Source organism: Quercus lobata, chromosome 1 (genome assembly GCF_001633185.2).
Source record: "Quercus lobata isolate SW786 chromosome 1, ValleyOak3.0 Primary Assembly, whole genome shotgun sequence".
NCBI classification, from domain to species: domain Eukaryota; kingdom Viridiplantae; phylum Streptophyta; class Magnoliopsida; order Fagales; family Fagaceae; genus Quercus; species Quercus lobata.
This window is the reverse complement of record NC_044904.1, coordinates 38,567,001-38,593,002: the sequence shown is the minus strand read 5'-3', so window position 1 is coordinate 38,593,002 and position 26,002 is coordinate 38,567,001. Positions and strand designations below refer to the sequence as shown.

The window sequence follows — 26,002 nt, the reverse complement described above, 5'->3', positions numbered from 1 at the left end:
CCTTGCTCTAAGATTATATTGTGCCATGATATTGGTACTTGAATGCAATACTCGAAACTGTAGTATCATGATGCAAACTCTTAAATAAAGAGAAATGTTTTGCCTACATTATTTTCACAATATATTTTAAGTAACAAGTTGTTTATTAGTATGTAAAAAAGTAATTTTAATGATGAATTTAAATTAAAACTATTAATTACTTGTCATCTAGAATATGTATGTTATGGAGTTGTTGCAAAAATATTGTGCACGCAGCATACTGGTTCAATAAAATATCCGGCTTATTATTTGAAAGAAAATCCAAGGCCATGACATTAGGCTCCTTCTACAATCTACATAAATCCATTCTTTATGATGAAATAAAGTTGGGAACTTCAAACTTGCGACAATGGACCAAGCATCCGTAGATTCCGTACATCAAGATCTGTATGGTTACAGTTTTTTAATACTTTATGTGTCGGCTGTCTAGCTGTTCTGTTCTGTTCCTTGCTTTGTTTTTTCTGCGTTGGTGTTTGTATCTTTGTATTATTCGACCAACGAAGTAAATGAATGTTGCAGTATTAGCGATGATATTAATTTAAGGTAAAAGTTTACCTTGAAAGTGGTTTGGACTTTGGACTCTTGGAGCTTGGGCCGTTTGGAATTATTGTTTTAGTAACATTCTTCATATTTTTAGAAATATGTGTGGTCGTAAAATTGTGTAAAAATATATGTAATGTTATTTAAATATTGAAAATTGTTGTTCAAAATACACTATTAAACAACCCCAAATTTTTTCATCTCATTATGTGAAAATTAATAAAACTATCCAAGTACTTTAGTTACGCTACTTATTTAACGAGTCATATGACTTAATTTAATAATATATATATATATATATAGATTTTTTTTCTTTATGAGTCTTCACATAAAGAGTTGGGAGAGATTTCTCCGAATCAATATGTAGGTAAATTTTCTAATTTATCATATATTAGATCATATTATTATGATTCACCAAAGGGCTTGGATCACCTCTGGTCTTTACTATGTTGTATTCTCCATAATTGGGTGTATAAACTGCCAATTATTCCCTTGTCAATCCAACGGTACTTTTACTCCCACACCAAACTTTAACAAATGTCCAGCCCCTCTATAAAGTTAAATGTTATTCATTTCTTAATTCATGGATGGCAGAAGTTTTAAATTTAGATTGCATCTTCTATATAGGTATATAATTGAAAATTTTCGGTATAGTACTAATTATGGCATTGTAAACATAAGGAATTTTTTAAAAATATCTTTTTAGAATCATGGTAAACTTTAAGGCTTTGCTTGGAAGTTCATAATGGAATGGAATGGAATGGAATGGAATAATAATAAGGGAATGGAAAGGAATGGAATTGAATGGAATGTATTTAAGTAAGAGAAATGAATGGAAAAGAATGGAATGGAATTAAGTAACCTTAATTGGATGTTTTAAAATAAAGGAATGAAAATGAATGGAATGTAAGTAATTTTGTTTGGGAGCAACATGAAAGGAATGGAACGGAATTATTTTATGACAATATTACTATTAGACTCCTATTTTAAAATAAAAAGTTTAATATACAGGGGTATTTTGGAAGTTTTAGTAAAGAAATCATTAAATCTAATTTCATTTCCTTCAATTCCTCCCAATTTTGGGAGAATGAAAATTTGAAGTTTTAAGGGAATAGAAGGAATGAGTGTTCACTCCTACCCATTCCATTCCCTCCTACTTAAACTCCCAAACAAGGGAATGGGCTTTCCATTCATTCTATTAAAACTCCCAAACAAGAGAATGGAAGAATATTCTAAAATGATTCATTTCCATTCTATGACATTCCCTCCTTCCAAGCAAAGCCTAAGAAATGTGTTAACTCCTATAAAAAAGAAGAAGAAAAGAATGTGTTGACAACTTGCATAGTCACTATCAAATAGATCAAGATTAATGAATTTGCGTTGGTAATTACGCTACTTAGTACTTATTTGATCTGATAGCATAGTTAAATCAATAACAAACAAAAACGATAGTTTTTCTTGACCCCATTAAAACTGATTTTGAAATTCATGGATTTCTTTGCCTCTATTTTTTTTTTTTTTTTTTGAGAAAGAGTTCAGGAACTTTTATTAAGGTAGGCTCCTTAAATCAGCCTGAAAAACCGGTTCAACATTTGGTGGAACATCCTCCATCCAGACTAAAAAATGAGGCGAAAGAATTGCTCTTCTTGCTAATGAGTGAGCAACTGAATTACAATTCCTACGTACATGTGAGAAACTTATATCTTGAAACATTGAAGCATAAACTCGTATATCTTCCGCAATCTTTCCAAATTGTGCCAGGGACTTGGAGGCCGTCTGGAGAGTCTTCATGAGAATTTTGCAATCACCCTCAAGAATTACTCTATCAAGACCACAGTTAAGAGCTAGTTCTAGAGCTTTCCTTGCTACCAATGCCTCTACTTCAACCACTGTACCTGGGAGGGGAATCTGTTGAGAGGATGAAACCATGATGAGCCCGTTCTTATTTCGAATGGCTACCCCTATGCCAGCTCGCTGTTCCTGCATGAATAGAGCGCCGTCGAAGTTTATCTTATAAACCGAGCTAGGTGGTGGCTGCCACTGTGAAGAGCTGTGTCTTGTCAATGCAGCCCCTGTTCTGGTCTGAGCCCTCTGAAACTCCTGCAGTTTGTTTCTTGCTTGCTGCAACACTTGGTCCAGAGGGATTGACCCTTTGCCAAGCCGCAAGTTGTTTCTCTGGTTCCAAAAAAACCATACCACCGTAGAGAATAGTTCCGGGTCCCTGTTTTCTGCAAAAATACATCCCAGCAAGTCTATGAAATTTGGACATCGTTTTAAAACATCCACCTTCCATACGGGCACCTGTTCCCAAAGAGCTGAGATTTTTGGGCACTTGAAGAAAGCATGTACACCATCTTCCACTTCAGATTGACAAATGTCGCAAGTTGCATCAGTAAGAATCTTTCGCTTGACCAAATTCTGTTTGGATGGTAAAGCGTCACGGCATGCTCGCCACACTAAGTTCTTAATCTTACTTTGCACATTCATCCTCCATATCGCCTGCCAAAGAGGTTTGATCATACCTGGGTCAGATGGGCCAGGTAGGTGTAGTTGAGCTTCTGTTTGGAGAAAGCTATACCCAGATTTCACTGTGTACTCTCCGTTAGGAGTGTGGGGCCATATCAACGTATCATCTTGCTCAAATCTGCATATTGGGATTGTCCGGATAAGTTCTGCTTCAAAATCGAAAAAATATCGATTTAATAATTCATCTCTCCATCCTCTGTTTTCCTGGTCAATAAGCAGAGTAACTTTCATGTCTTGCTTAGCCTGCAAACACGGTGAAATTATTTGGGGTTGGTGCCTACTTGGAAGCCAGTTGTCACCCCAAATCTGTGCGCTCTTCCCATTCCCAATTCTCCAGACCGATCCTTTTTTGATAACATCCCTCCCATGGATTATACTCCTCCAAGCGTATGACGAAGAAGATGGTACTGAGGCTTCCATGATTGAGCTATTTGGGAAAAATTTCGCCTTAAACACCCGGTAGAATAGAGAGTTTGTGTCATGGAGTAGCCGCCAAGTTTGTTTTGCTAGGAGTGCATCGTTGAACATTGCTAAATCCTTAAAACCCATTCCCCCCTGGTTCTTGGATTTACACAGCTCCTGCCACTTAACCCAGTGTATTTTTCGGCTATCACCCTTTTGGCCCCAAAAGAATCTCCTTATCAGCGCTTCAATATCCTGGCATAAACCCACAGGGAGTTTAAAACACAACATCGAATACGTAGGCAGAGCTTGAGCCACAGCCTTAATAAGGATTTCGCGCCCTGCTTGTGATAAAAGTTTGCCCTCCCAGCCTTGCAATTTTTTCCATACCCGCTGCTTGATATTATCAAAACATTCTTTCTTTTTTCAACCCACAAAAGATGGCAATCCCAGGTATTTTTCATAGTGTTGTACAATAGGAACTCCAGTGGTGTCTTTGATCAGCATTTGCATATCCTGTGAAGTAGATTTACTAAAAAAAAGATTTGTTTTGTCCCTATTTATCTTCTGCCCCGATGCTCTCTCATAGGTTGAGAGTATCTCCATTAGCTTTTGGCATTCATTCACTGTTGCCCTACAAAAGACCAGGCTGTCATCCGCAAATAGCAGATGAGTTAATTTAGGGCCACTTCGACAAATTGAGATGCCCCGAATATCCCCCACTGCTGTAGCCTTTTTGATCAAACCATGCAGCCCCTCCGTGCTTAGAAGAAAAAGATAGGGAGATAGTGGATCGCCCTGTCTAAGTCCCCTAGTTGGAGTAATATGCCCTTGTGCTTCTCCATTGATTAGGATTGAGTAAGTTGCTGAAGTAATACACATCATCATGAGTTGGACCCATCTCTCGTTGAAGCCCATTTTTATCAACAATTTTTCCATGAATGGCCATTCCACACAGTCGTACGCTTTGCTCATATCTAACTTTAGAGCCATAAATCCTGTTTTCCTGGAACTGTGGTTTCGCATGTAGTGCAAGGTCTCAAAGGCCACCATAATGTTATCCGAGATGAGCCTGTCCGTCAAGAAAGCAGATTGATGCTCTGAGATTAGTCCCGGCAAAACAGATTTTAGTCTATTTGCCAAAACCTTGGAGAAGACCCTGAAAAGCACGTTAGATAAACAGATAGGTCTATATTGAGAGATAAGTTCTGGGTTCTTGACCTTGGGAATGAGTGTGATGAAAGAGTGGCATAAAGATTGGGGTAGGGAGCCGGTATTCAAATAGTGAAGGATCGCCTCATTGAAATCGGAGCCTACAAGTGACCAATAGCTTTGGTAAAATACCGGTGGCATTCCGTCGAGCCCTGGGGCCTTTAACGGTGCCATCTCCTTCAAGGCCGCTTCCACCTCAACTGCTGAAAACGTGTCTGTCAACTGGGCATTCATATATGAAGTTACCAAGTGTGGTATTTCGTCCAACACCTCATCAAAGCTATCTGGATTTGCTGAAGTGAACAGTGACTAATAGAAGTCAACCACAGTATCAATGATCCCCTGTTTTTGTGTGCACCACCTGTTATTATTATCATAAAGCCCCTTTATATAGTTCCGTCTCCTCCTTTGTGAAGCTTTTGTGTGAAAAAATTTCGTATTTCGATCCCCGTCCTTCAGCCAAGATACATGAGCTCGTTGAGCCCACATTTTTGCTTCTTTATCCATCAAGTCGTTGATATCCCTTTCCAAAGTTCTCATCCATACCGTGCTACCCCCTTGTATAGCCCTTCTCTCGGCTTGTTGTAGTAGCTTCCTTTTTTTTCTTAAGCTCAGCCCGTATACTTCCAAAGTTCATCTTGCTCCATTTTGTAAGAGCAATACCACACCTGTCCACCTTGTTTAGTAACTTGATAGACCGTGGGTCAAAATCCCCACTCCTCCAAACTGCTTCTATAGTGTCACTGCATCCACTCTCTGTCATCCACATTTGTTCAAAACGGAAAGGGCGCTGTTGGTAACTCTCCATGATCTCCGGAACAACCCACAAAGGCTTGTGATCAGATGTAGTAACATCTAAGTGATAAACCTTAGTGTCCGGGAATTTTTCAAACCAATCGTTCGTCGCTACCGCCCTGTCTAGTCGCTCCCACACTGTGTACCCAGCGTAGTGTTTATGCCAGGTAAATTGAGGACCAATGTATCCCGTGTCCATAAAGCCACATTCATCCAACACGTCTCGAAACGGTTGCATTTGACTGTGAGGTCTAATCCGTCCCCCTCTTTTTTCAGATTGTTTGGTGATTTCATTGAAATCACCCGCACAAAGCCAAGGAGCCGACCCACGGTTCTTCAAAGATCTCAGTTTTAACCAAGCTTCATGTCTATCTCGTGTATCCGGCTCACCATAAAAGCCTGTAAATCTCCATTCTTCCTCAGTGTTCTTCTTTATCGTAGTGTCAATGTGATTCTTTGAAAAAGTTTCAACTGTGAGGTCAAAATCTTCCTTCCAAAAAACTACCAAGCTCCCTGACTGATTCCTCCTAGGGGCTATAAATTTGTTTTTGAATTTCAATCGCTCTTGTACTTGTATTAGCCTTGCTTCATCCGTCCATGTCTCGGCTAAAAACACGACGGAGGGATCTTTAGCCCGTACCAAATTCATGAGCTGATCAACTGTCCGTGAGATCCCAAGCCCACGGCAGTTCCAACAAAGGAGACTCATTGCTTCTGGCAGGGCTGGAGTCTAGCCGCCGCCAATATCTTCTGGTTTTCTTTTTCATTTTGTGAAACCACCCGTTTTTTAGTTGGTAACCCTCCATGAATATTCCCTTCTTTCAAAATACGTTTCTGCCCCACCACTTCCTCCATGATTGTGTCAGTTCCATTTTTAGTCCTCACCTGACGCGTCCAATTTGCAACTTTCTTACCCACTGTAGGCTGTGAGTAATTGGAAATATCAGATAGCACTGCTGAGGGCTGATTTTTAGGAGAGATATTTGTGACAGACTGTGCAATATCTTCCCCGGGTTGTGACATAATATCCCCTGCTTTCAATATCTTTTCCTTAAATACCTCCTGATTTTTTGCCCGAAGAATTTGTTCTGCAGAATCAAACTTTTGTAACTCTTGATCAATCTCCGACAATTTCGCCGAAAACAATTCATCCTCATTAATGTGTTCTTGTCGTCTTGAAAATTTTAGCACTCCCTGCTTTTCATGGTCTGTATCTTCCGTTGACAATTTAGCCATAGAGCCATTTAATGCCTCCGAAAAAGGAAAGGAATTATGACAATCCGCAGCTTCAGCACATGCCTTATCGGGATAAGCATTTGTGACTGTTGAGACTGTCTCTGGAACCGCCGTAGTTGATGGTTTAGGTGGTGGAGCTGATGGCGCTGTCGTGGAATTCCCAGATTTTTTTGAGTAGAGACCTGGGACAATCACTACATTCTTCCGCGACGCCGAGAAGGGTGGTGCACGCAGCCACGAGCCAAACTGTTGATCTTCAGTGGATAGACTTCCTTCACTATCAATCCAACGTTCACAATCTCTATCATCGTGTGTGAGACGCCCACACCAGTAGCAAAAGTGTGGTAGTCTCTCATACTTGAAAGAAATCCAATGTTTTTGACCATCTTCCAGAGATATGATCCTTCCTCGGCAGAGAGGTTGTGTAATATCTATCTCTATTCTCACCCGCATGAAACCTCCACCATCTCCCTTTGGTGCATTTTGAGGTCTACAGATCGTTCCAATGGGCTCACAGATTTGTTCCGCTACCTCTGGTTCATAAATCTCGAAGGAATATTGTGTACTTGTACCCAAAAAACCACTCTGTTAAAATCCATAGTTTGTATATTGCTGTCCTTCTCATAACGTTGTAGCACTATCAAGTGCTTATCAAAGCTCCAAGGTTCACTAGATAGGATCCGTTCCACCTCATATTTGTTATCAAACGTAAATAGTATAACGTGCTTGCCCATATTTGTAACTTTGAAACAACGCCATAAAGGTTGGAAAGTCTTGGCAATGGCATCTGTATTGAGCGCCCGCTTCGTTAAAAACTTCGCAGCTAGACAGAACTCTTCTACTGCCTGTTCTTTCTTTAGACAGAGACCAGGTCCCTCCTTCTCAGATAAAGAGAGACCGATCCAATGTTTTTGTAAGATCATCCATAAGAGACCAAGAGACCAAAGAAATGTTTTCCACACTGTATTACTGTTTCCCACTCCCCAAAAAAAGAAACCCACAAAACCTTTAGATAAACTTGTTATCTGAAGGTACAAGACAACCTTCCGAGGAAGGGACGGCAATTCTACTCTCTAGGAGAAGTTTCAGAGAGAAACTTTGGCTAGCAGAGAGAAATGAGAATTCTAAACTCTTTGCCTCTATTTATAGAAACATTTTATTGAGAGAATAATAAAACAATAAATGTTGTTAACAACATTTTATATTTTCATAAAAATGTTATCAAAACTTTCTTATTATTATTTATTAATAATTGCCCTATGGACATCTGTTAACATGACTCTTGTTTAATTACTAATCTTAACTCCTTAAGTTTGTTTGCAATAGAAAATTAGAAAGAGAAAATTTTAATTTTTTATTGCCAATATGAGCTTCATTAGGTCTGATTCCCAACTATCGCACACTCTTGATGTGATGATCACTCCATAAGTATAAGTGCTTGTAAATATGGGGCAACGACCGGGGTTCAACCCTATCTTTTAGTTTTTTTTTTTTTTTTTTCAAATTAGATTGGGTTGGGTACCCATTACCCAAGGGAGCGGAAAGAAAATCTTGCTCTCAAAGTGGGGTTGGGTATGGGGTTTGGGCTGTCAAAATCAAGTTCAAAGAAGCTCAACCCATGGCCATCCTAATACACACACAAAACACTAGATAAAGACTAAGATTTTAACACAAAAAATACTACAAATTCTGCTCAACAGCTATAATAACTTTATTTTTTATTTATTTATTATTATTTAGATAAATTCGTTGTTTTCTTTTAAAATAAAATTTTTTTAATCATATTTCTCATCTTACCTCTCTACAGTCCTTAGCAAGTTGCGAATAGCCACCCCTACCGGTACCATCCAAAAAAAGTGAAGCCCAAATCTCTATGCACAAAACACATCGAGGAGAGGAGAATATGTGACATCATATGCACACACAAAACATCGTGGAGAGGAGAAGAGAATAACGAATGATAATAATAATAAGTGGATCGAGCCTAATAAGAACAATTCTGACATCTTGTCTAAATGCAGAACATATATGGGAAAATGAAATCGAAACCAAAAGCAATATATCTTTTTATATGCTGAAGAATGCAATATCATTTTTGGTCAACCATGCTAGATGAATAGTTCGCTTTCAAAATTTTGTTACTATTTTTTTACGGCCATGTTGTCATTGCCATTATCTGACTCAATTCTACTCTGTTAGGGGTGTCAAATGAGTGGGTTTAGGGTGAGCATAATTGAGTTGGATATATAAAACTTATTTACCCATTTAACTAATTGCTTCTAACCCAAATTCAACCCAACCCAATTATTATGGGTAAATCCCAACTCACCCAATTTTCCAACTATCAAAATTACCAAAATGCCACTAAAGTGAAAATGACCGAAGTACTCTAAAATCTTAAAAAATGACCAAAATATTCCTAAATCTAAAATTGACCAAAATACCCCCCGAAACCCATAAATGACCAAAATACCCCTAAAACCTAAAAATGACCAAAATACCACCGAACCCCAAAAAAAAAGACCAAAATACCCCCAAAACCCAAAAAATGACCAAAATACTCTCGAAACCCAAAAATAATCAAAATATCCCCGAAACCCAAAAATTACCAAAATACCACCGAACCCCAAAAAATGACCAGAATACTCTCGAAACCTAAAGAATGAACACTCTGACCGTGGGGGCCAACTTGTGAGGAAAATTACCATCATGCCATTGTAACTCAATTCTCAAAAACTGAAAACACCAAAATCCTGTTTTCATTTTCCATCATCCACATCCAAAATTTTAAGTATTTGAGTCATGAAAACAATGATCCAAAACTAAGTGCCCGTTTGTTTAAGCTTTTAGGAGCTGAAACACGCATTTATTAAAAAGCTGGAGAGTTTTGTGCGTTTGGCTCAGCCCAAAACGCAACTTTTTGGAAAAAGCTGAGTTTTGAGCCAAGGCAAAAAACGCACTGAGAACGCGCAAATCTTATGGACCGCTGGAGGTCCATAAGCCAAAAAGCGCATGCGCGTTTAAGGTATCCGTTGGGCTGGTTACTCAATTACCAAATTACCCTGATAAAAAGTCCTCATCAATTCACGCCTGAAGCTCCACTCTCACGCCTCTCATCTCATCTCTCTGCTCTCCAAACAGGAAAAAAAAAATCTATAACAAATTCCCAAATCAGCTAAGGAAAAAAAAAAAAATCAATCCCTTGCAAATTAGGATTCCTCAAAATGCAAAACAAAAAAACATCAGAATATAGCAAAATGATAGAATTACAGGACGAAATCGAAGCCGAATGCGTCAACAACACCGAACTCTGGGTTCGATCAAATCGGCGAACCCCTCCCAATCAAACCCTCCGACTCCGACTCTGACTCCGACTCCGATCCCATTTTCGATCTCCAACCCCTTCCCTCTCAGCCACTCACCGTCTCCGAACTCCACTGCCTCATCTTCGTCGCGCACTCTGATGGATTCTACATCGCCAGAACCTGAGTGGGACGCTATGGATTCCACCAAGAACCAACAGACGAAGTGCTAAGAGAAAAGGGGTTGGGGGGAAAAAAAAGAAGACGAAGAAGGAGAGCTCTGAATGTTCTGGAGTTTGGAGGAATGGCAGGGAAAAAAAGGAGGAAGGAAGGATAAAAAAGAAAAGAGAATGGGTACGTGTGTGGAGGAGAAAAAAAGACGGAAAAAAAGAAGAAAAAGAAATGCCGTGTGTGGAGGATAAAAAAAGAGGGGAAAAAAAAGGAAAAAAGAAGAATGAAATATTATCACAATTTTTTCACAATAAATTTTAAGGGGTAGGTTATTATTAGCTAATATTGGTGAGAAAAAAATAATTTTTTTAGAAAGAGAAAAAAATAATTTTAATAGTATGTTAAAATTAAAATCAGTATTAATTTTTATCACAATATTTTCACAATACTTTCACAATAAATCTTAAGTGGTAGGTTATTATTAGCTAATATTGGTGAGAAAAAAATAATTTTTTTAGAAAGAGAAAAATTGATTTAAGTATGATGAAGTAGTTGATTTTTAAATATGAACCAAACTCATATCCAAAAAAAAAAAAAAAAAAAAAGTATGAAATAAACTCCCTTATATATACATTGTCATTTTTGGTAATTTATCCCTCTAATTGTCACTTTTGTAAATGCTAGCCAAACACTCAGCTTTTTTAAAAAGCACTTTTTAACAGTTTTTACCAAACACTCAGCTTTTTGAAAATGCACTTTTTCATCATACACTTTTTAAAAACTCAACTTTTTCATTATGCACTTTTACAAAAAGCCGAACCAAACTCACCCTAAGCCAAACAGATGGTCATCCGTGGGACCCACTTGGTTTGGATGAAGGATCATGAAAACTGAGTGATATCACTCAGTTTTCATGCTATCCAAACATGCTCTTAATGTTCTTGGATATGGCCCACGACCCAATATCCATTTTTGGGCGCTTTATCCCTACAATAATAATAATAACCACGTTAGTAAGGATTTCTCACACTTATTAAGTGTAAGTCCCATAAAAAGGGGGAAAAAAAGAAAGATAAGTGTAATTCAAGGATTAATTGAAAAAAAACCTTTTCATATATTTTTATTTCTATTATTTCTTTAAATAAAATCATAGAACCTTAAATTAGCATCATTAGCAAAGCAACGGAAATGGTGGTGCCACGGCCAATTCTTTTGGTATGTGTAGTACAACTGTTTTGTTCTAACGGTAACCTCATATTATCATGGATTCAAATCTTATCATTACGTTAGAGTTTTTCTATATATATATATATATATATATTAAAAAAAAAAAAAAAACCACTTTTTAGATTTTGTAAGAGGATAAGAAGATGAATTTCCCCAACAAGAAAATATATGGGAAAAAGACTAAAAATAAACATTGAATGATAGTGTAGTTGCACGATTTTCCTGACCCAAATTCTATTGACCAGGCCTTGGTCCAAAGCGCAACCCACAATAAATATTTGTAGAGGATGGGTCAAAGAACTTAGCCTCAGTGAGCCTCTTCGGTCTGATACATGGACAGTATTGTTGCAGAAAACAAAAGCACAAGAATGGATCTCTCACGTATAATTCTATTTCTTCAGTTCATAATACAGTTTTTTTCCGTCCTCTTCTTTGAGGGACTCCACTACATTATATAGTTCCCCTCCTCTCATCTCAACCTTACACTTGTTGATCATCTAAGCATCTACTTGAGTACCTGTCCCATCAGACGCCCTCATCTCTCCCTTTGTGAGTTGCAGAGGCCAAGGCGGTACTGTTCAGAGGTCTTTTCCTCATTAATGCGGCCAAGAGGGTGGTTGGGGCGCAATTAATGTGGTGGTGGCTCTCCATGAGATATTTTGGATTTTATTCATTTTATATGTTGGGAGGATGAACTGAAATGGCTGGGGAGAGTTCCTCGTCTGGGCTTCGTGATGTCCGAGGAGGAGTTACTCCTCGGACAGGTTTCCTTGGCGTTTATTAGGATTGAGTAATGCTTCATATGTGGTTTCTCTTCGGACAGGACGCTCCTCGGACGGGCCTGAATTTGGAATAGCCCATTATTTCTGGGCCGGGCCCCACAGATAGAATTAACATTGCTGTTCCTATAAAAAAAAAAAAATTAACATTGTATGTTGGCATTAATAATTTCTGAGGAAAAGATGCCCATCGGCCAACCAAGCCTAACCAAAAAATCTTTGGGCCTAGGTCAAAGGATTGGGCCCATAGGGTGAGCCTAGCTATCAAATCTTATTGAGAATTACCAAATTTAACTATGGTAATGATTTTGATTCCAAATAAATTAAGACTTCATTTTTTTTTTTTCTTTTTTTTTTTTCAAAAATAGAAATTTTACTTTAGTTTAATCTAAGTATTTATGTGTGTGGCCCATATTCTCTTCCACATCCTACCTTTGTTTGGAGAGCCTGTCCTTATATCCTTCCGACAAAGGCAAACCTCTTTTGGAAAACGGTACAAGTTGATCTCATCTGTACTATATATGGTCAGATAGAAGAAACCACGAGACATATCTCATGGGAATGCCCTTTCACTCACGACGTATGGGCCCTAGTTCGGGGTAAGATACAAAAAACAAACTTTTTGGCCATGAACTTCTTCCTACTAATGAGGCTGATGTTAGAGAGACTATCGAGCAAGGAGTTTGAGTTGTGGGCTATGGTTGCATGGTCACTATGGAATGCACGCAATAAAGTTTAGTTCCGGAGTACACAGTCCCATCCTGAGGAGATTTTTAAGCAAGCCACATCTCTCATGGAGGAATATCAAAAACTCATTAAAGACCTTGTCCAAAAATAGCGGACGTGATGTTTCTGCACCGCTGTCCTTTTTATACTTTTTCTATTTTTTTTTTCGTTTTTTACTTGGGGCTAATGTGAACTATAGGTAGCTAAGTGTTGGTTGCCCTCTGTAACACAGCCCCACACCCAAGTTTCCTTTTGTACTTTTCTTTCTCTTTTCATTAATATACTTCTATCTTGGATGTCAAAAAAAAAAAAAAAGTGTATATGTGTGTGAAGCTCCCTTCTAGAGACTTGAATTTTGGCTCTTGCCCTCTACACCCCACAAGCACTTATATTCGTAGAGTGACCATCGCACTAAGGGTTTGCAATGATAATTATGAATTAGTTAGTTTTACAGTCATCTTACAATTTAGTCTGAATTAAAGTGATTATCTGGTGAAACTAAGCGTGGATGCTGATATAATCATGTATAAAGAAAAACTCATTGAAAATCATCACAAAGATAACACGATATGTGCAGGAGGAAAGCCCGAGTATCGGTCGTAAAAACATTTCCATGGCCTCACAGCTAAAACGATCCACTATAATAGATAGTTGCGGTACGATTTACTCACAAAACCCTCCAAGTAATGTAGCAAAGATGTACCCAAGCCCTTTGAGCTCCCACTAACAACTAACTCCTTAAGTCTTTATCTATTTTAGCATCTGGATTCGCAACTTAAACCACTAACCGCATGATCAAGTCTCCTTGATCACTCCAAGACCTCTTGAAGACTTGGTATTGCTCTCCAATGATTCCTAAGAACCAAACCTCATGAAGAACTCAAAAGGTTTCTTTGTATGTAATGGATTTAATCTCCTCTCATAGAATTTGGCAATAATGAGAGGGAGAAGGTAGAGAGAATCAAAAGGTTTAAGCTCTAGGGTTTAGGTCTCCCTCTAGCTCTTCAGATGGGAATTAGGTATTTTATTAATCACTAAAATTCATGGAAAATGAGAATATATATAGCAAGGGCATAGGCTAGAATAGCTAAGAAGAAAATAACTTATTTCTCTCAAGTACGTAAATTTTTGTACCAACAAAGTAAGGGGTGAAACCATTCAAATCTAAAACTTGTATCACCAATTTGCCTTATAGACCCAATTTCAAAGGTGAGAAATTTTGCAGACTTCAACTCCACTTCATCACTTACACTCTCCACCTTACTAACTCAAATACAACTTGAATACCCACAAAATACAAGATACATTGAAATTGACAGTTATAATTATATATAAATTTGACATGAAATTGGCCAACACACTAAGGTCTTAACACTTATAAATTAAAATAAACAATCCCCAAAGCAGCTATGATGCTCGACGAACTCCATGGTAACCCAGTTAGTCCAAACCTACGCACATGTCATTTCCTCTTTCTCCAACTCAAAGCTATAAATTGTAAAGTCCCCTCTCTCTCTCTCTCTCTCGGCAACCTTAAGAGGGCATCATCTTCAAACCTAAGACGCATAGTCACCCAAAATCCTTGTTGTCTTCTTGTTGGACACACCTAGAAAACTTTGCATGCTTGTCCTCTGTGTGTTAGGGGGAAAACCTAAAAGTCATTTATATATTTAAAAAAAAAAAAATATAAGAGTGGTTACTTATTTTGAAAACTTAAAATAAATGTAATTTATGTTTTTTAAATAAATGAAATACTTAAATATACCATTGGTCCTTAAAGTTTAATATAGTTGTGAGTTTAGCCTTTAAAGTTGAAAGTGCTTGTTTTTAGTCTTCTAGATCACGTGGCCAAACTAAAACATCACTTTAAGTTTTTTAGGGATTATTTTATTTAAAAAAAAAAAAAAAAAAAAAAGCGTTAGGGACTAAAATCAATTACTTACTTCAAGTATTTTAGGGAGTAAGAACAATCTTTTTTTTTTTTTGGGTGGGGGGAGGGGGAAATGACCACTTTAGAAGTTAGTGACTAAAATCACCCATACTAACAACATAGAATTAATAACATATTTGTAACATGAGTTTGGTGGACTGTCACTTTAATTTTTTTTTTGAGAAAAAAAATGATCACTTTAGACGTTAATGACTAGAATCACCCATACTAACAGCATAGAATTAGGAACATATAAGTAAATGAGTTTGGTGGACTATAACTAGAGTTTTTATTTTTTATTATTATTTTTTTCCATCTTCTATCAATCTCGGAGTTTAGCTGCCTCCATTGGCTACTCTATTGGGCTTTAACAAGGGCTTATATTTTGAGAGATTATAATTTGGTGCATTTAATAGCATTTTAGAGGGTTGAGACTGGTGGGTTCTAGTTAGCTCAATTGGTAAAGTTTTTAATAGTTGAATAAGAGATCTGGGGTTCAATCCCCGCCTACACCAAAAACTGATTGATGTTTTGATCCGCCTACACCAAAAACTGATTGATGTTTTGATCTGATGATAAAGAGCTATCATCAGGAGCGGACGCCATATATTGAAACTCTATCTCAAAAAAAAAAAAAGGGTTGAGACTAAATTTTTATCTTATTAACTATTCTTTGTCACGTTAAAACGGTAATTGCATGTTGGATCCAAATCCAAATTTTGAGCTCTTTCTGATCTTGGAAGTGATATGCAATTTAAATGGTTAGAACTTCTTCTTTTTTTGGCTAAATATATAGTTGGAACTTTTATTTCTGCACTTACTTGCACCCATATTATCTAATCCATTCCCTAAATTGGTGTACATTGCTTTTGTCGTTGTATTAACCAGTGGCGGTGAAAGCTCGAAATTGAAAATTTTTGTCTACATATGATATTTTTTTTTCTGAAAGTAGTGGTACACAACTACATATCTTGCATTCTGTTGATCTCACCTGTCAAGGGTCTAGTAAGTAGCGTTAGACAACGGGCAAGCGACAAAGACAATTGTGTCAGTGACTCAGTGACATGTTCCCAAACAGATGATGTGGAATAGAACTGTTCTCACCGACTAGGAAACTGTTTGAGAAATAATAATACTTCCCATATATCTCATTGATTTGTGCCAAAACTTTCTAATAAAAAATGTGAAAATTGTAAAATAAAATAATGATGATAAGAATGAAAAGACAATGATTTTGTAACAATGTCATAGGTTTCAAATTCTATTGTATTTATTTATTTTTTAAAAATTGTAATATTGTGATATAGAATGATCTTATATCTTTTTTTCTTTCTAAAAAATAAAGAATAATCTTATATCTATATAAGATTACATGTTTATAAGTTTAAAATTAATCTTGGCCTCTGCCTCTAAATAATGAGTTTTCTCTGTATTTAAAAGCATAAATAGACCATCATCTTTTCTCTTATCACATCACTCCAAATTTAACCAATTTAGCATATTAGTTTGATAGTTTCCTTCTCTTCTGTAAGCACTATTTCTAAACAAGCCGCTAGGCAGTAGCCTTCTTCACTTTCGATGTGAATGTGAGTAATGGTTTCGACTCTCCTAAGTCCTAACTTAAACTCTAATCCAAAAGCCAATCCAATAAAGTTTAAAGTGTTACAAGGCAACAATAAATGATTCCTAGAACCACCAAACTGTAACGCTCTTAAAACAAGTGTGAAGAGTTCTAAAAGCATTAAAATCCCTTAATCAAATGGAGTAGGAACAAACACTCGATGTCATCACAACACAACCACCTAACAAACTCAACCAGCAAAAAGATACATAAGTCCAAAACCTATTAACACTTTTTTTTTTTGAATCCCCACCAACAAGAAAATGAACGCATAATTAGGCACTGCAAATTTGCATTTGCATTTGCATTAGTATTAGTGATTAGCCTCCAGGGACCAGCTCCTCTCTCCCACACAAGGAAGTGGTTACTGTTTAAGCTCAGTTTGAACAATTCTCAAAAAGGTCAATTTCTTCGGCTGCAAATTGCAAAACCCAAAAGAATTTCATTTCATCACGCAGTGACCATACCAATTTCTCTGACTGTCTGACATACTCGTAGACATCTCCATCACCATCAAATCTCTCCTTAAACCCCATCATAAAACTACAACTTCAAACAGAGAGTATTAGAGAAAATTCAATCTCCATTTCACACATAAGCACTCGTAGCAGTATAGCATTCCTATATTGTCTCCTACATCATACACTATGAACCCAAACCTAAAGCAACTCTCTTTTATTTCCTTTCTAACTTCTAAGATGCTAACGGCAGCAGGGATGGAACCAGGATTCATATCTGGGGGGGGCCAAAGTTTAAAACCAAAAAAAAATTTATGAAAATAAAAACTAATATTTATTTCATATACAACAAAATACTACCTACAAAATAAGTATTTCTTAAACATTTCATATTATAAAACACATCAACAAGTATAACATACAAAATAAGTGTTTCTTATTTTGTGTGTGATTTTTATTTTATTTTGGTTTTGTAGTTAAAGGGGCATAAATTTTATTTATTTATTTATTTTTTTGTAGGTCAATATCTAAATATTTTAAAGGAGGAGAGACAAATATATATATATATATATATATATAAAAGGACAAATCTTAATTTTTTTTATATTATTATTTTTTTTAATGTGGGGGGGGGAGGAGGGGAGGGAATGGCCCCCCTCTTGCATGGTGTAGGTCCGTCCCTGAACGGCAGCATCGTACGCTAGCTAAGGTAACGCGCCCTTAGAGCGTGCTGCATGTTTGAGCTATCACCACAAGAATACAAATTGTACAAACAGACTTTACAACGCGCGTGGCAACATGTTTCTGAACACTTGTCTGAGACTACTTGGACAGTGGCCACATTCAAATGCAAAGCCCGCCACCTCTTACACTCACACACTCTTTTTAGACACTCTCTGGCTCTCTTTTTCTCTGATCATGATGAACAAATGAAATTCAAATCTCTCTTTCTTTTCATTGCTTTTTTGTCCTTCGAACTACAACTACTACTACTTTTGCCGTTAGCAACTTGAAAGTTGAAACTCCTTAGACCCAACTCACTACTATTTCTCTTTCATAATACTCTTTTTTTTTTTTTTTCTTTACTTTTTTGGTTCCTACAACATGAAGTCGTTATCTTCTTCTCCTTCCTTTTCATCATGTTCATCCACTATCACCTCTTTTGATGCAAATATGTGCAATTCAAAGAGTGCCACTGCCGGGTGTCTAGCCGGTCTTTTGCGCCGAATTCTCTGCTCTGGCAACCTTCCTACACATCCTTCAGATCAAATCAAAGAAGTTGATTCTGTGTTATGTGATAAAGATCATGAATTGAAGGCCAAGGAAAGTATTGAGACTACCACTGCGCCTGGGATAGTGGCAAGGCTTATGGGTTTGGAGTCGATGCCAGAGATCAACTTGTTACATAATTCAAGCCCAAATTCAATTTCACGTAGCCGATCCATGAATTCAGCTGATCACTTGGCCGGGTTTGATCAAATGCAAGGGCAGCATCGAAGGGTCAAATCCACGTTGTCCTTCCGAGAGTTGCCAACCTTTCTCGAGCTTGAAAACGAGAACTTTCTTGTACTCAGCTTCGAAAATGGAGGTGAAAGTAAAGAGTTAAGATCAGAAGGGGGGAAATCTGAAATGGGTTTTGGAGAATTGAAGCAAAGACGAGCAGAAAGATGTAAAAACAGGGAGAATAGAACAGAGAGGGTGTCAGAGAAGAACAAGAAAAAGAAGAACTACAACAAAGGGGATCAAGGAACCAGCAGAAAGGTTTTAAATTATTTGAATGAGCAGGAGAAGCAGAGTAAGAGAATCTCAGTCAGTGACAAGCCTGTTGAGAAGGTATGCAATAATGTTAAAGACTCAACTATCACTACCTCTCCTGCCAAAAACTCCCATGAAAAACCACATGTTGTTGTCGCCTCGGAAGCTGTGAAATCGTCCAAACCCGTTAGCCACAATGAAGTCTTCCATAAAGGGAAACCAAGGAGGAAGAAGAAGAAAACCAGTCCATGTCTAGTTCAAATGGTAGAATCTGATGGAAGCTCCGAAGATTCGAGCCCGGTTTCTGTTCTTGAGTTTGATCATTTCCTTTTTGATCCTCAAGTTTCAAGATCAGGTTTGTTACCTCATCTTTTAAAGTACCAAGTTTTTTCCAATTAAGCTTCATATAGTTTCTGTATCAACTATGCCAATTAAAAAACTTTTATGTTATAATTGCTGCCACTAATTGAAACATTTATTAACAGAAGAAGATTCGAGTTTGGCTGATTCAAGGTCACGAAGGAAGTTATCCCCGGAGCTTGAAAATTACAAGCAGCAATCTCCACGAAAGGACAACAATTTGATAGGTGATGATGAGATGAAAACAAAGAATATTGAAGGCAAATATCATGGCACAAAGAAGAAAGAGTGCCACAGCCAAAACTACAAGGAAATGTGGGGTGAAATTCTCACACTGACTGGTGCTGAGTTGGTTCATTCAAATTGGGTATACGGGAGAATAGGGAAGCATCAAGATTTTGAAGATATTGGTGCAAATATTGAGCTGGAAATTCTTGATCGATTACTAGACGAGCTGGTAGGTCAATTAGTTGGACTTCAATGAAAAATTTGATCTTGTAAGACTTTTACTACAACCTTTGTAAATTTCGCATTTACAATAAACTCTACAAAGAAAGTTTTTTTTTTTTTTTCTTCTTCTTTAGTTGATCATGTAGAAATCGAATTTGAATTTAAATCCTCTAATCCAAGACTAGGTCACTGTAGTCTTTATTTTTATTTTTTTGGCTAAATGACTAGGTCACTGTAGTTAATAATGTATAATTGGACCAAAATGTATGCCACAAGAGAGAGAATTTGTAGTTAAATTAGTATTGAAAATTATTTAAAGCTAGGTAGATAAAGATTGCCGTTGACATTCACTGTACGTCATAAAACAGACCTATTGAATTCAAATCCGAAAGTTTGAAAAGAAATAAATAATTGCATAATTGTGAACCGGTGTTTGGTGTTGTGATAATTGATAAGGCTTAAACCAACATGAAATGTGACTTATGTGAGTGTATTGAGTTCAAAATCACTCATAGTGGCTACACCTACATCACATGTTCCCAACTTTATGTGAATCCACAAATTTAAAGCATAATCCTTCAACAAATCCTGTTCTTCTGACACTTAGGCATTTTTTGAAAGCCACCAACTCAAAAAGTAATCTCCACTAACCCAATCATTAGTATGATTCGACAGCTAATGATTATTGTATATATTAAATTAGGAGTAATTAATAACGTCTCTTTTTGCAAAGTTGCAAGTGCGATGGATGTTCTAGAACTTTTCTCCCGAGCTCTCCAAGCCAACTTCTTCGCAAGCCAGCATTTTAAAAAGGCTAATGCGAAGCGACCCAGGTTGGAAAAATCACTTTCAGCATGGTATTAATATTATTGGTTATGCAAGCCAACTAGACGGTCTCTTTTTTTTTTTTTTTTTTTTTTTTGAAAGAAATGGAAAATAATTTGCCTCATAAAAAAGATGCTACAAATTTGCTATATAAAATTTACAAATTAATCTGACAATAAATGTGATTAGTAAGTTTCAAAATCATTAGTTTTAAAATAGTATATAGTTAAATTTATAATATTTTTGACATTACTAAAAACAAATACCACGAAAAAGAATCCAACTTCCTTAACCAAATAAAGTCCTACCTAAATGTTAATGGCAAGGCAATGCCCTGGTGAAGCTTCAATTTGATTTGATTTTTTTTTTTTTTTTCTTTTCCTTTCTCTCTGTTGAATTCACTGTGGTTCAGTTGGTAGGATTGAAGAACAATGACACAGGTTGCACTGGATGACGGCCTACCAATATCATATGCCATACCTAACAAGAAAAGTTGATTTAAAGACGCCAAGTTTGGTTATTGGGATTGGTACTGCCTTTTTCTTTAGTGCTTAAACATTCTCCCTTTGGAAAACTATGCAGCCAATGAATCTTGCCTTTTGAATGCCGAAAGTAATGCGCAATATTCAAAAAGGAAATAGGTGGGAAACAGAGAGGAGAGATGAGGAAAAGAAGAGAGAATGAAATATCAATCTCAAGCTACAGCTAGAAAGTTGAAATGAAAGTAATATCCATTTTCATTTGGCTCCAGCTAAAGCTATTGTAGATGATAGGTAACTCCCATACCACAGTACCTAGTGCTAGCAACTACCTGGAAACACATTAACAGCATAAAGGTGGTCAAATGAGTTCGGAAGAGCCATCCCACCAATTATTAAGAACCAAAGGTTAAATCACTGTTTTCCAGAGAAGGAAAGCATCACATCAAATTCATATTAGAAACAGAGATTAATTTATCAAAGAAACACCTTGTAAATACATTTTATGTATACAACCCCACCAACAATATAACCCAAGACATTGTTACGCCTACGATTTTCAATAACAAAATGACATATTAAGTATTTATCAGCATCTCTAATCTCACCCACCAAAGATCCTATGCTTCAGACATCTTTCAACTTGGGATGAAAATAGAAACTCTAAGAAAGACATGAACCAAAACAAGAGAAAAATGGGCTAATAAGAAAAACCTAAAACCTATTATTCTTAAGAACCTAATATTTGTATGAGCAGAAACCTTTCATGCTGCCCAAGTTCTTTGTTCTCTCCCTAGGGGTATATTCTTTTTTCCTCTTCTCTAGTCCTTCCACCTAGTTATGATTAATATCAATAAAGATTCAAAAAATGGCAAAAAACTAGTTAAAAGATTAAAATAGTAGCAATTCTGGGGGTTGAATATGCTTTATGCCACCATCTGCTCTTGCTCCTTGTACAACTGCTCCACCCAGGCTGGGAGCATCTCCAAGTCTCCAGTGTCAAGATGACACTGCTGCTGCTGCTCCTTCTCAAAATTTAACTGCCCAGGTTTTGCAGGCGGGACATCTTTCACCAGAGACTGAACCCAAGAGACATCCGGCTCATTGACAGTTGCTGGCATCATGGCTGCAGCTGTTGCATAACTGCTGCCACTGCTTCGGAACCCAAATGAAGCTGATTTTCTCAGCTTATTCAACTCTTCTCCTTGTAGTCCCCAGTCCAATTTGCCATCAGGGGAGCCCCAATCTGAAAAGGCAGAAGGCCTTACAGATGCAGAAGCACGAGGTGAAGAAACACCAGAATGACGATTCACAGCACTTCGATCAATGAAGCTCTGGCTCCGCGTTGCAAAAGCAGCAGACCTTGAAGTCAAAGCTGCAGCGGCACTAGATGGGTCAACACCAAATGATGAAGATGCCCTCACAGGAGAGGAAGAAAGGCCAGTAGAGTAGGTTGATCGGAGCTGCTGGTTCATGTTCTGGCGCATCCCAGTAGGAGATTGCAATTGGGGCGCTGAGACATCCAGTGAAAGTGCCTGAAATTGAGGCATAAGGGCAGGATCTAGAGAACCAAAAAAATCATCAAGGTTAGTCGGCTTCACTCCCCCAAGCCTATTCAACTCCCCAGTTCGATCGCCCAATGAGGCAGCAAAAGCTGAAGTATTGGACATAGGACTCTTCCAGCCAGATGGGGAGGAGAGACCAGATATCTCATCCATCAACTGCTGTTGCCTGCGACGTTGGTTTTCAAGCCCAAGCAATTCAAGGTCTAATTCCATATCTCTAGCACAGAGAGCAGTTTTCAACCGGCTACCAGGAAGCTGCAAGGTAGGGGGCACAAGACTTGACTGGTTCTGCCACATGGTTCCACCCATAGGAGAAGTGGCTCCAGAGGGAGTCATGGGTGGTGTTGAGTTTGAGGGCATCATGCTGGACGGAGAACCAAGGGCAAGTTGGCTGATAGACCCCATATCCAGCTGAGAAGTGTTGGCTGAGAAAGATCTAGGAGAGGGCACTGCAGAACCCGTGGAAGCATAAAGAGGGCGAAGCTCTTCCGGCTTATGAGCAAAGAAACAGACCCTTCTGGTGCATCCTGTCTCATCCTTACAGAGACGAGTACGATACTGAGCAGGGTGAAGCCAACACTCAAAAATACCATGTGCATACTCGCAAGCATCACCTTGTCTGCACGACCCCTTTCTGAACTCAGGGCAAGGGACACAACTATAATGGTATTTCCTAGGATCACGCCGCCTGGCATTTTCCCCCGGATGAACAAATGGACACTCCGTCCAGTCATGTGAGTAAGCCCTTGAGCAAGGCTTGACTTTGAACGTATACATTCTAAATTCATCCGTGCTATAAATCCCATTCTTGATATCCGGAAGAGAGAGATCAACTGGATACTCTTTCTTTTCAGTTGCATCCTTTGAGACCCAAGGCAATGAAGCCTCTAGCTGTTCTGGTCCTTCCATTTCATCACCAATTTGATCAGGCAGACCAAATGTTTCCTCAATACCAGTAAAGACCTTCAGCATGACCTCCAACTTTTTCATCCAAGAATTAAAGGCTGGACTTGAAACTGGGGTGATCAAGTCACCGGGTCTTTTTCCGTTAGCATCAAGAGAATTAATATCAGCAGAAGCATCAAGCAAGAGCTTAACAACCTCAACTGAACAAGGAGAGCCCCCAGCAACAGCACAATGAAGTGCCGTGGCTCCATCCGAACCACAAGCCCTATTAACATCAACAAGACCGGTTTCAAGTATATAATTCAGCACACCCTTGCTTCCAAACATGGCAGCAATCATGAGGGGTGTCCTCTCTTCAAACCCCATCATCTTTGACCCATTTCTCCTCCCATACCACAAGCTTGACTCATCAACATCAAGACCCTCTTCCTCCACAGTACTTTTGAAACCGGTTAAATCATCAGAGGCCGATAATTCAAGCAAAACTGAAAAGCGAGGTTGCAAAGCCTCTTGTTTCTCAAACCCACCCGCCATGCTGAAACCTGTTTGAGAAGGTTTCCTCTTTGACCCACTGCACATGGAAATCCTTCTCTTTCAGACCTTCACACAGTCTCGTTCTACAAAATTTGTAAGAAATAGATATTCATAAATGGTATCCCAGAATTTACATACAAAGAAAAAGAGCAAAATTAGAAAGAAAAGCTGCACTCATAGAAAAAGTACATAGATGCAGAAAGAGAGACATAAAGCTCCACTCTTTGATGAACATACAATAAATTAATTACCCAAATAGATTGTACCAAACGTTTAATACATAAAAACATATTCAATCTTTAACTCATTTAGCCACATACTCATAAAACTATAACCAAAATTCAAGCCAATACGAAACAAAAAATCTGTTACAATCCCAACAAAATACAACCAAATATTTTCTCTCAGAAACCAAAAACACAATAATCCCATCAAAACCAAAAGACCCAGAACTTAAAATGACACCATTTTCTCACATTTACTTAAGAAACCCAAACAGAATGCTTTCAATTATCCACTAGACCCAAAAACCCAGTAACAAAAACTCATTGAAACACCAAATATAAGTATCAATAAGAGCAAGAGAGTACCTTAGAGCACAGAAATGGCAGATAGAGCAAGACTAGCAAAACACAAACTAGTCACAACTCACAGCTTTAGTTGTTCCTCTCTGCTTTGTTGTTATTGAATCACACACGAACACAGCTAGGGAGGGAGAGAAAGTAGAGAGAAATAAAGACAGAGAGAAAAGGCTTTTTCCCTCTCTCTCCTTTTCTCTCTCTATTATATGGTGCTATGGGTCAAAAAGACAAGCCTATCAAGTCTACCTACGCTCCTCCATTCCTCTTTCTTTTCCATTTTTTTTACTAGTATTTTTTTTTCTCAATTCCTTCTTTTTTCTTTTTTTTTTTATAAAGAATCTATTATATATATCTTATCAGTTCAGTTTTTTTTTAAAAAAAAATTTTAATTATAAACTTTAATATATACTATTCAAAAAAAATATAAACTTGTCAATAATTTATCATTTATAAAGATTAAAAAATTAAAAAATTGCATAGAAATTTACAGTCTTTCTCACGTAGAATCATTACTTTACTTATTTAGGCTTACCGGATTTTAATCCAAATATTTTTTGAATTATGTACAATTCCATGAATTTAGCATTACAAAAATGAAATAGATAGATATATGAGTAATTTTTTGTGATCAATATGCATCCAAACTTGTCACGTCAATATTATTATAATTTTATATAAACAAAAGTCTAATAAATTAATATAATAGACCTTGTATAATGACTGAGTAATGTTAGTACCACAATATTTTATGTAATTTTTATCTCAGCTTGTCACATAATGAGTTGTAAGTGATGTAAATATGAACCCACATGTATCTATTATTTATTTTCATTACCTACAATGCTACAACTTGCCACATAAAAAGTTACAATAAAAATTCATAAAATATTGTGATATTAACATAGCTTATAATAACCTCTTCTTTTTTTCCTTTTTCTTTTTTTTCTTTGAGAAAGAGCTTATAATAACCTTGACTCGTTAGTAGTATATTTGAAACATCAAATTCAAGGAACAAAACTGTCTATAATTCACTACTAATAAAATAATCAAAATTTAAGGCACAAGACTGTCTTAGTCTTTGTTTTCTTTTTGAGTGTGTAATGTTGAAAATGAAACACAAATCAACTATCTTCTTTAGAATTATTTATTTTTAATAGTTTATTTATATAAGAAGAAAGTTTTTTTTGTCAAATTCATTATTGAATTATATATTTTTCTTATATGTCCATTACTTGCAAAATGCTAGCAAGTGTCCTAAAACTATCAAAACATTATTTTTTTTTTCTTTTCTTATAAAAATTTTCTTTAATTGAATTATTAAGGGTCACTTGTTAGCATTTCCCTTAATAATATTGAGTAAGGTTGTTTATAACTAAACTTTAACCTTATATATAATATGAGATAAAAACATAAAAATTAGTTTATTTTTAAAAAATTGAAAGTTAAATTATTTAAAATAAAATTAAGATAAAGAATAATATAAAACCCGTAAACAATAGATGATTTAAATAAAAATTAGTACCATTTAATTGGTTATCAAAGCTGGGGCACACTAAAAATAATTTTTATTTTTATTTTAAAAA

The 26,002-nt window shown here is 37.0% G+C and overlaps 3 protein-coding genes across 4 annotated transcripts; 1 reads left to right on the top strand and 2 right to left on the bottom strand.

The window, feature by feature from the left end:
• Nucleotides 1-2,127: 2,127 nt before the first annotated feature.
• Nucleotides 2,128-6,223, bottom strand: LOC115953579. The gene is made up of 3 exons (XM_031071318.1): nucleotides 5,344-6,223; nucleotides 3,982-5,012; nucleotides 2,128-3,762 (listed from the first exon to the last, which is right to left on the bottom strand). The coding sequence occupies exons 1-3, from the start codon at nucleotides 6,221-6,223 to the stop codon at nucleotides 2,128-2,130; spliced, it is 3,546 nt and encodes a 1,181-aa protein (XP_030927178.1).
• Nucleotides 6,224-17,880: 11,657 nt separating this feature from the next.
• Nucleotides 17,881-19,658, top strand: LOC115953473. Its single transcript, XM_031071164.1, has 2 exons — nucleotides 17,881-19,074; nucleotides 19,205-19,658. The coding sequence occupies exons 1-2, from the start codon at nucleotides 18,069-18,071 to the stop codon at nucleotides 19,561-19,563; spliced, it is 1,365 nt and encodes a 454-aa protein (XP_030927024.1). The 5' UTR covers nucleotides 17,881-18,068; the 3' UTR covers nucleotides 19,564-19,658.
• A 1,609-nt stretch (nucleotides 19,659-21,267) lies between these two features.
• LOC115989672 (zinc finger CCCH domain-containing protein 66) lies at nucleotides 21,268-24,662 on the bottom strand. 2 transcript variants are annotated; one of them, XM_031113484.1, is made up of 2 exons: nucleotides 24,429-24,662; nucleotides 21,268-23,921 (listed from the first exon to the last, which is right to left on the bottom strand). In XM_031113484.1, exon 2 carries the CDS (start codon nucleotides 23,881-23,883, stop codon nucleotides 21,760-21,762), a length of 2,124 nt encoding a protein of 707 aa, XP_030969344.1. In that variant the 5' UTR covers nucleotides 23,884-23,921; nucleotides 24,429-24,662; the 3' UTR covers nucleotides 21,268-21,759. The 2 variants fall into 2 exon arrangements, with proteins under 2 accessions (XP_030969344.1, XP_030969347.1); XM_031113487.1 differs by having other exon boundaries at nucleotides 21,268-23,875; nucleotides 24,429-24,633.
• Nucleotides 24,663-26,002: the final 1,340 nt, after the last annotated feature.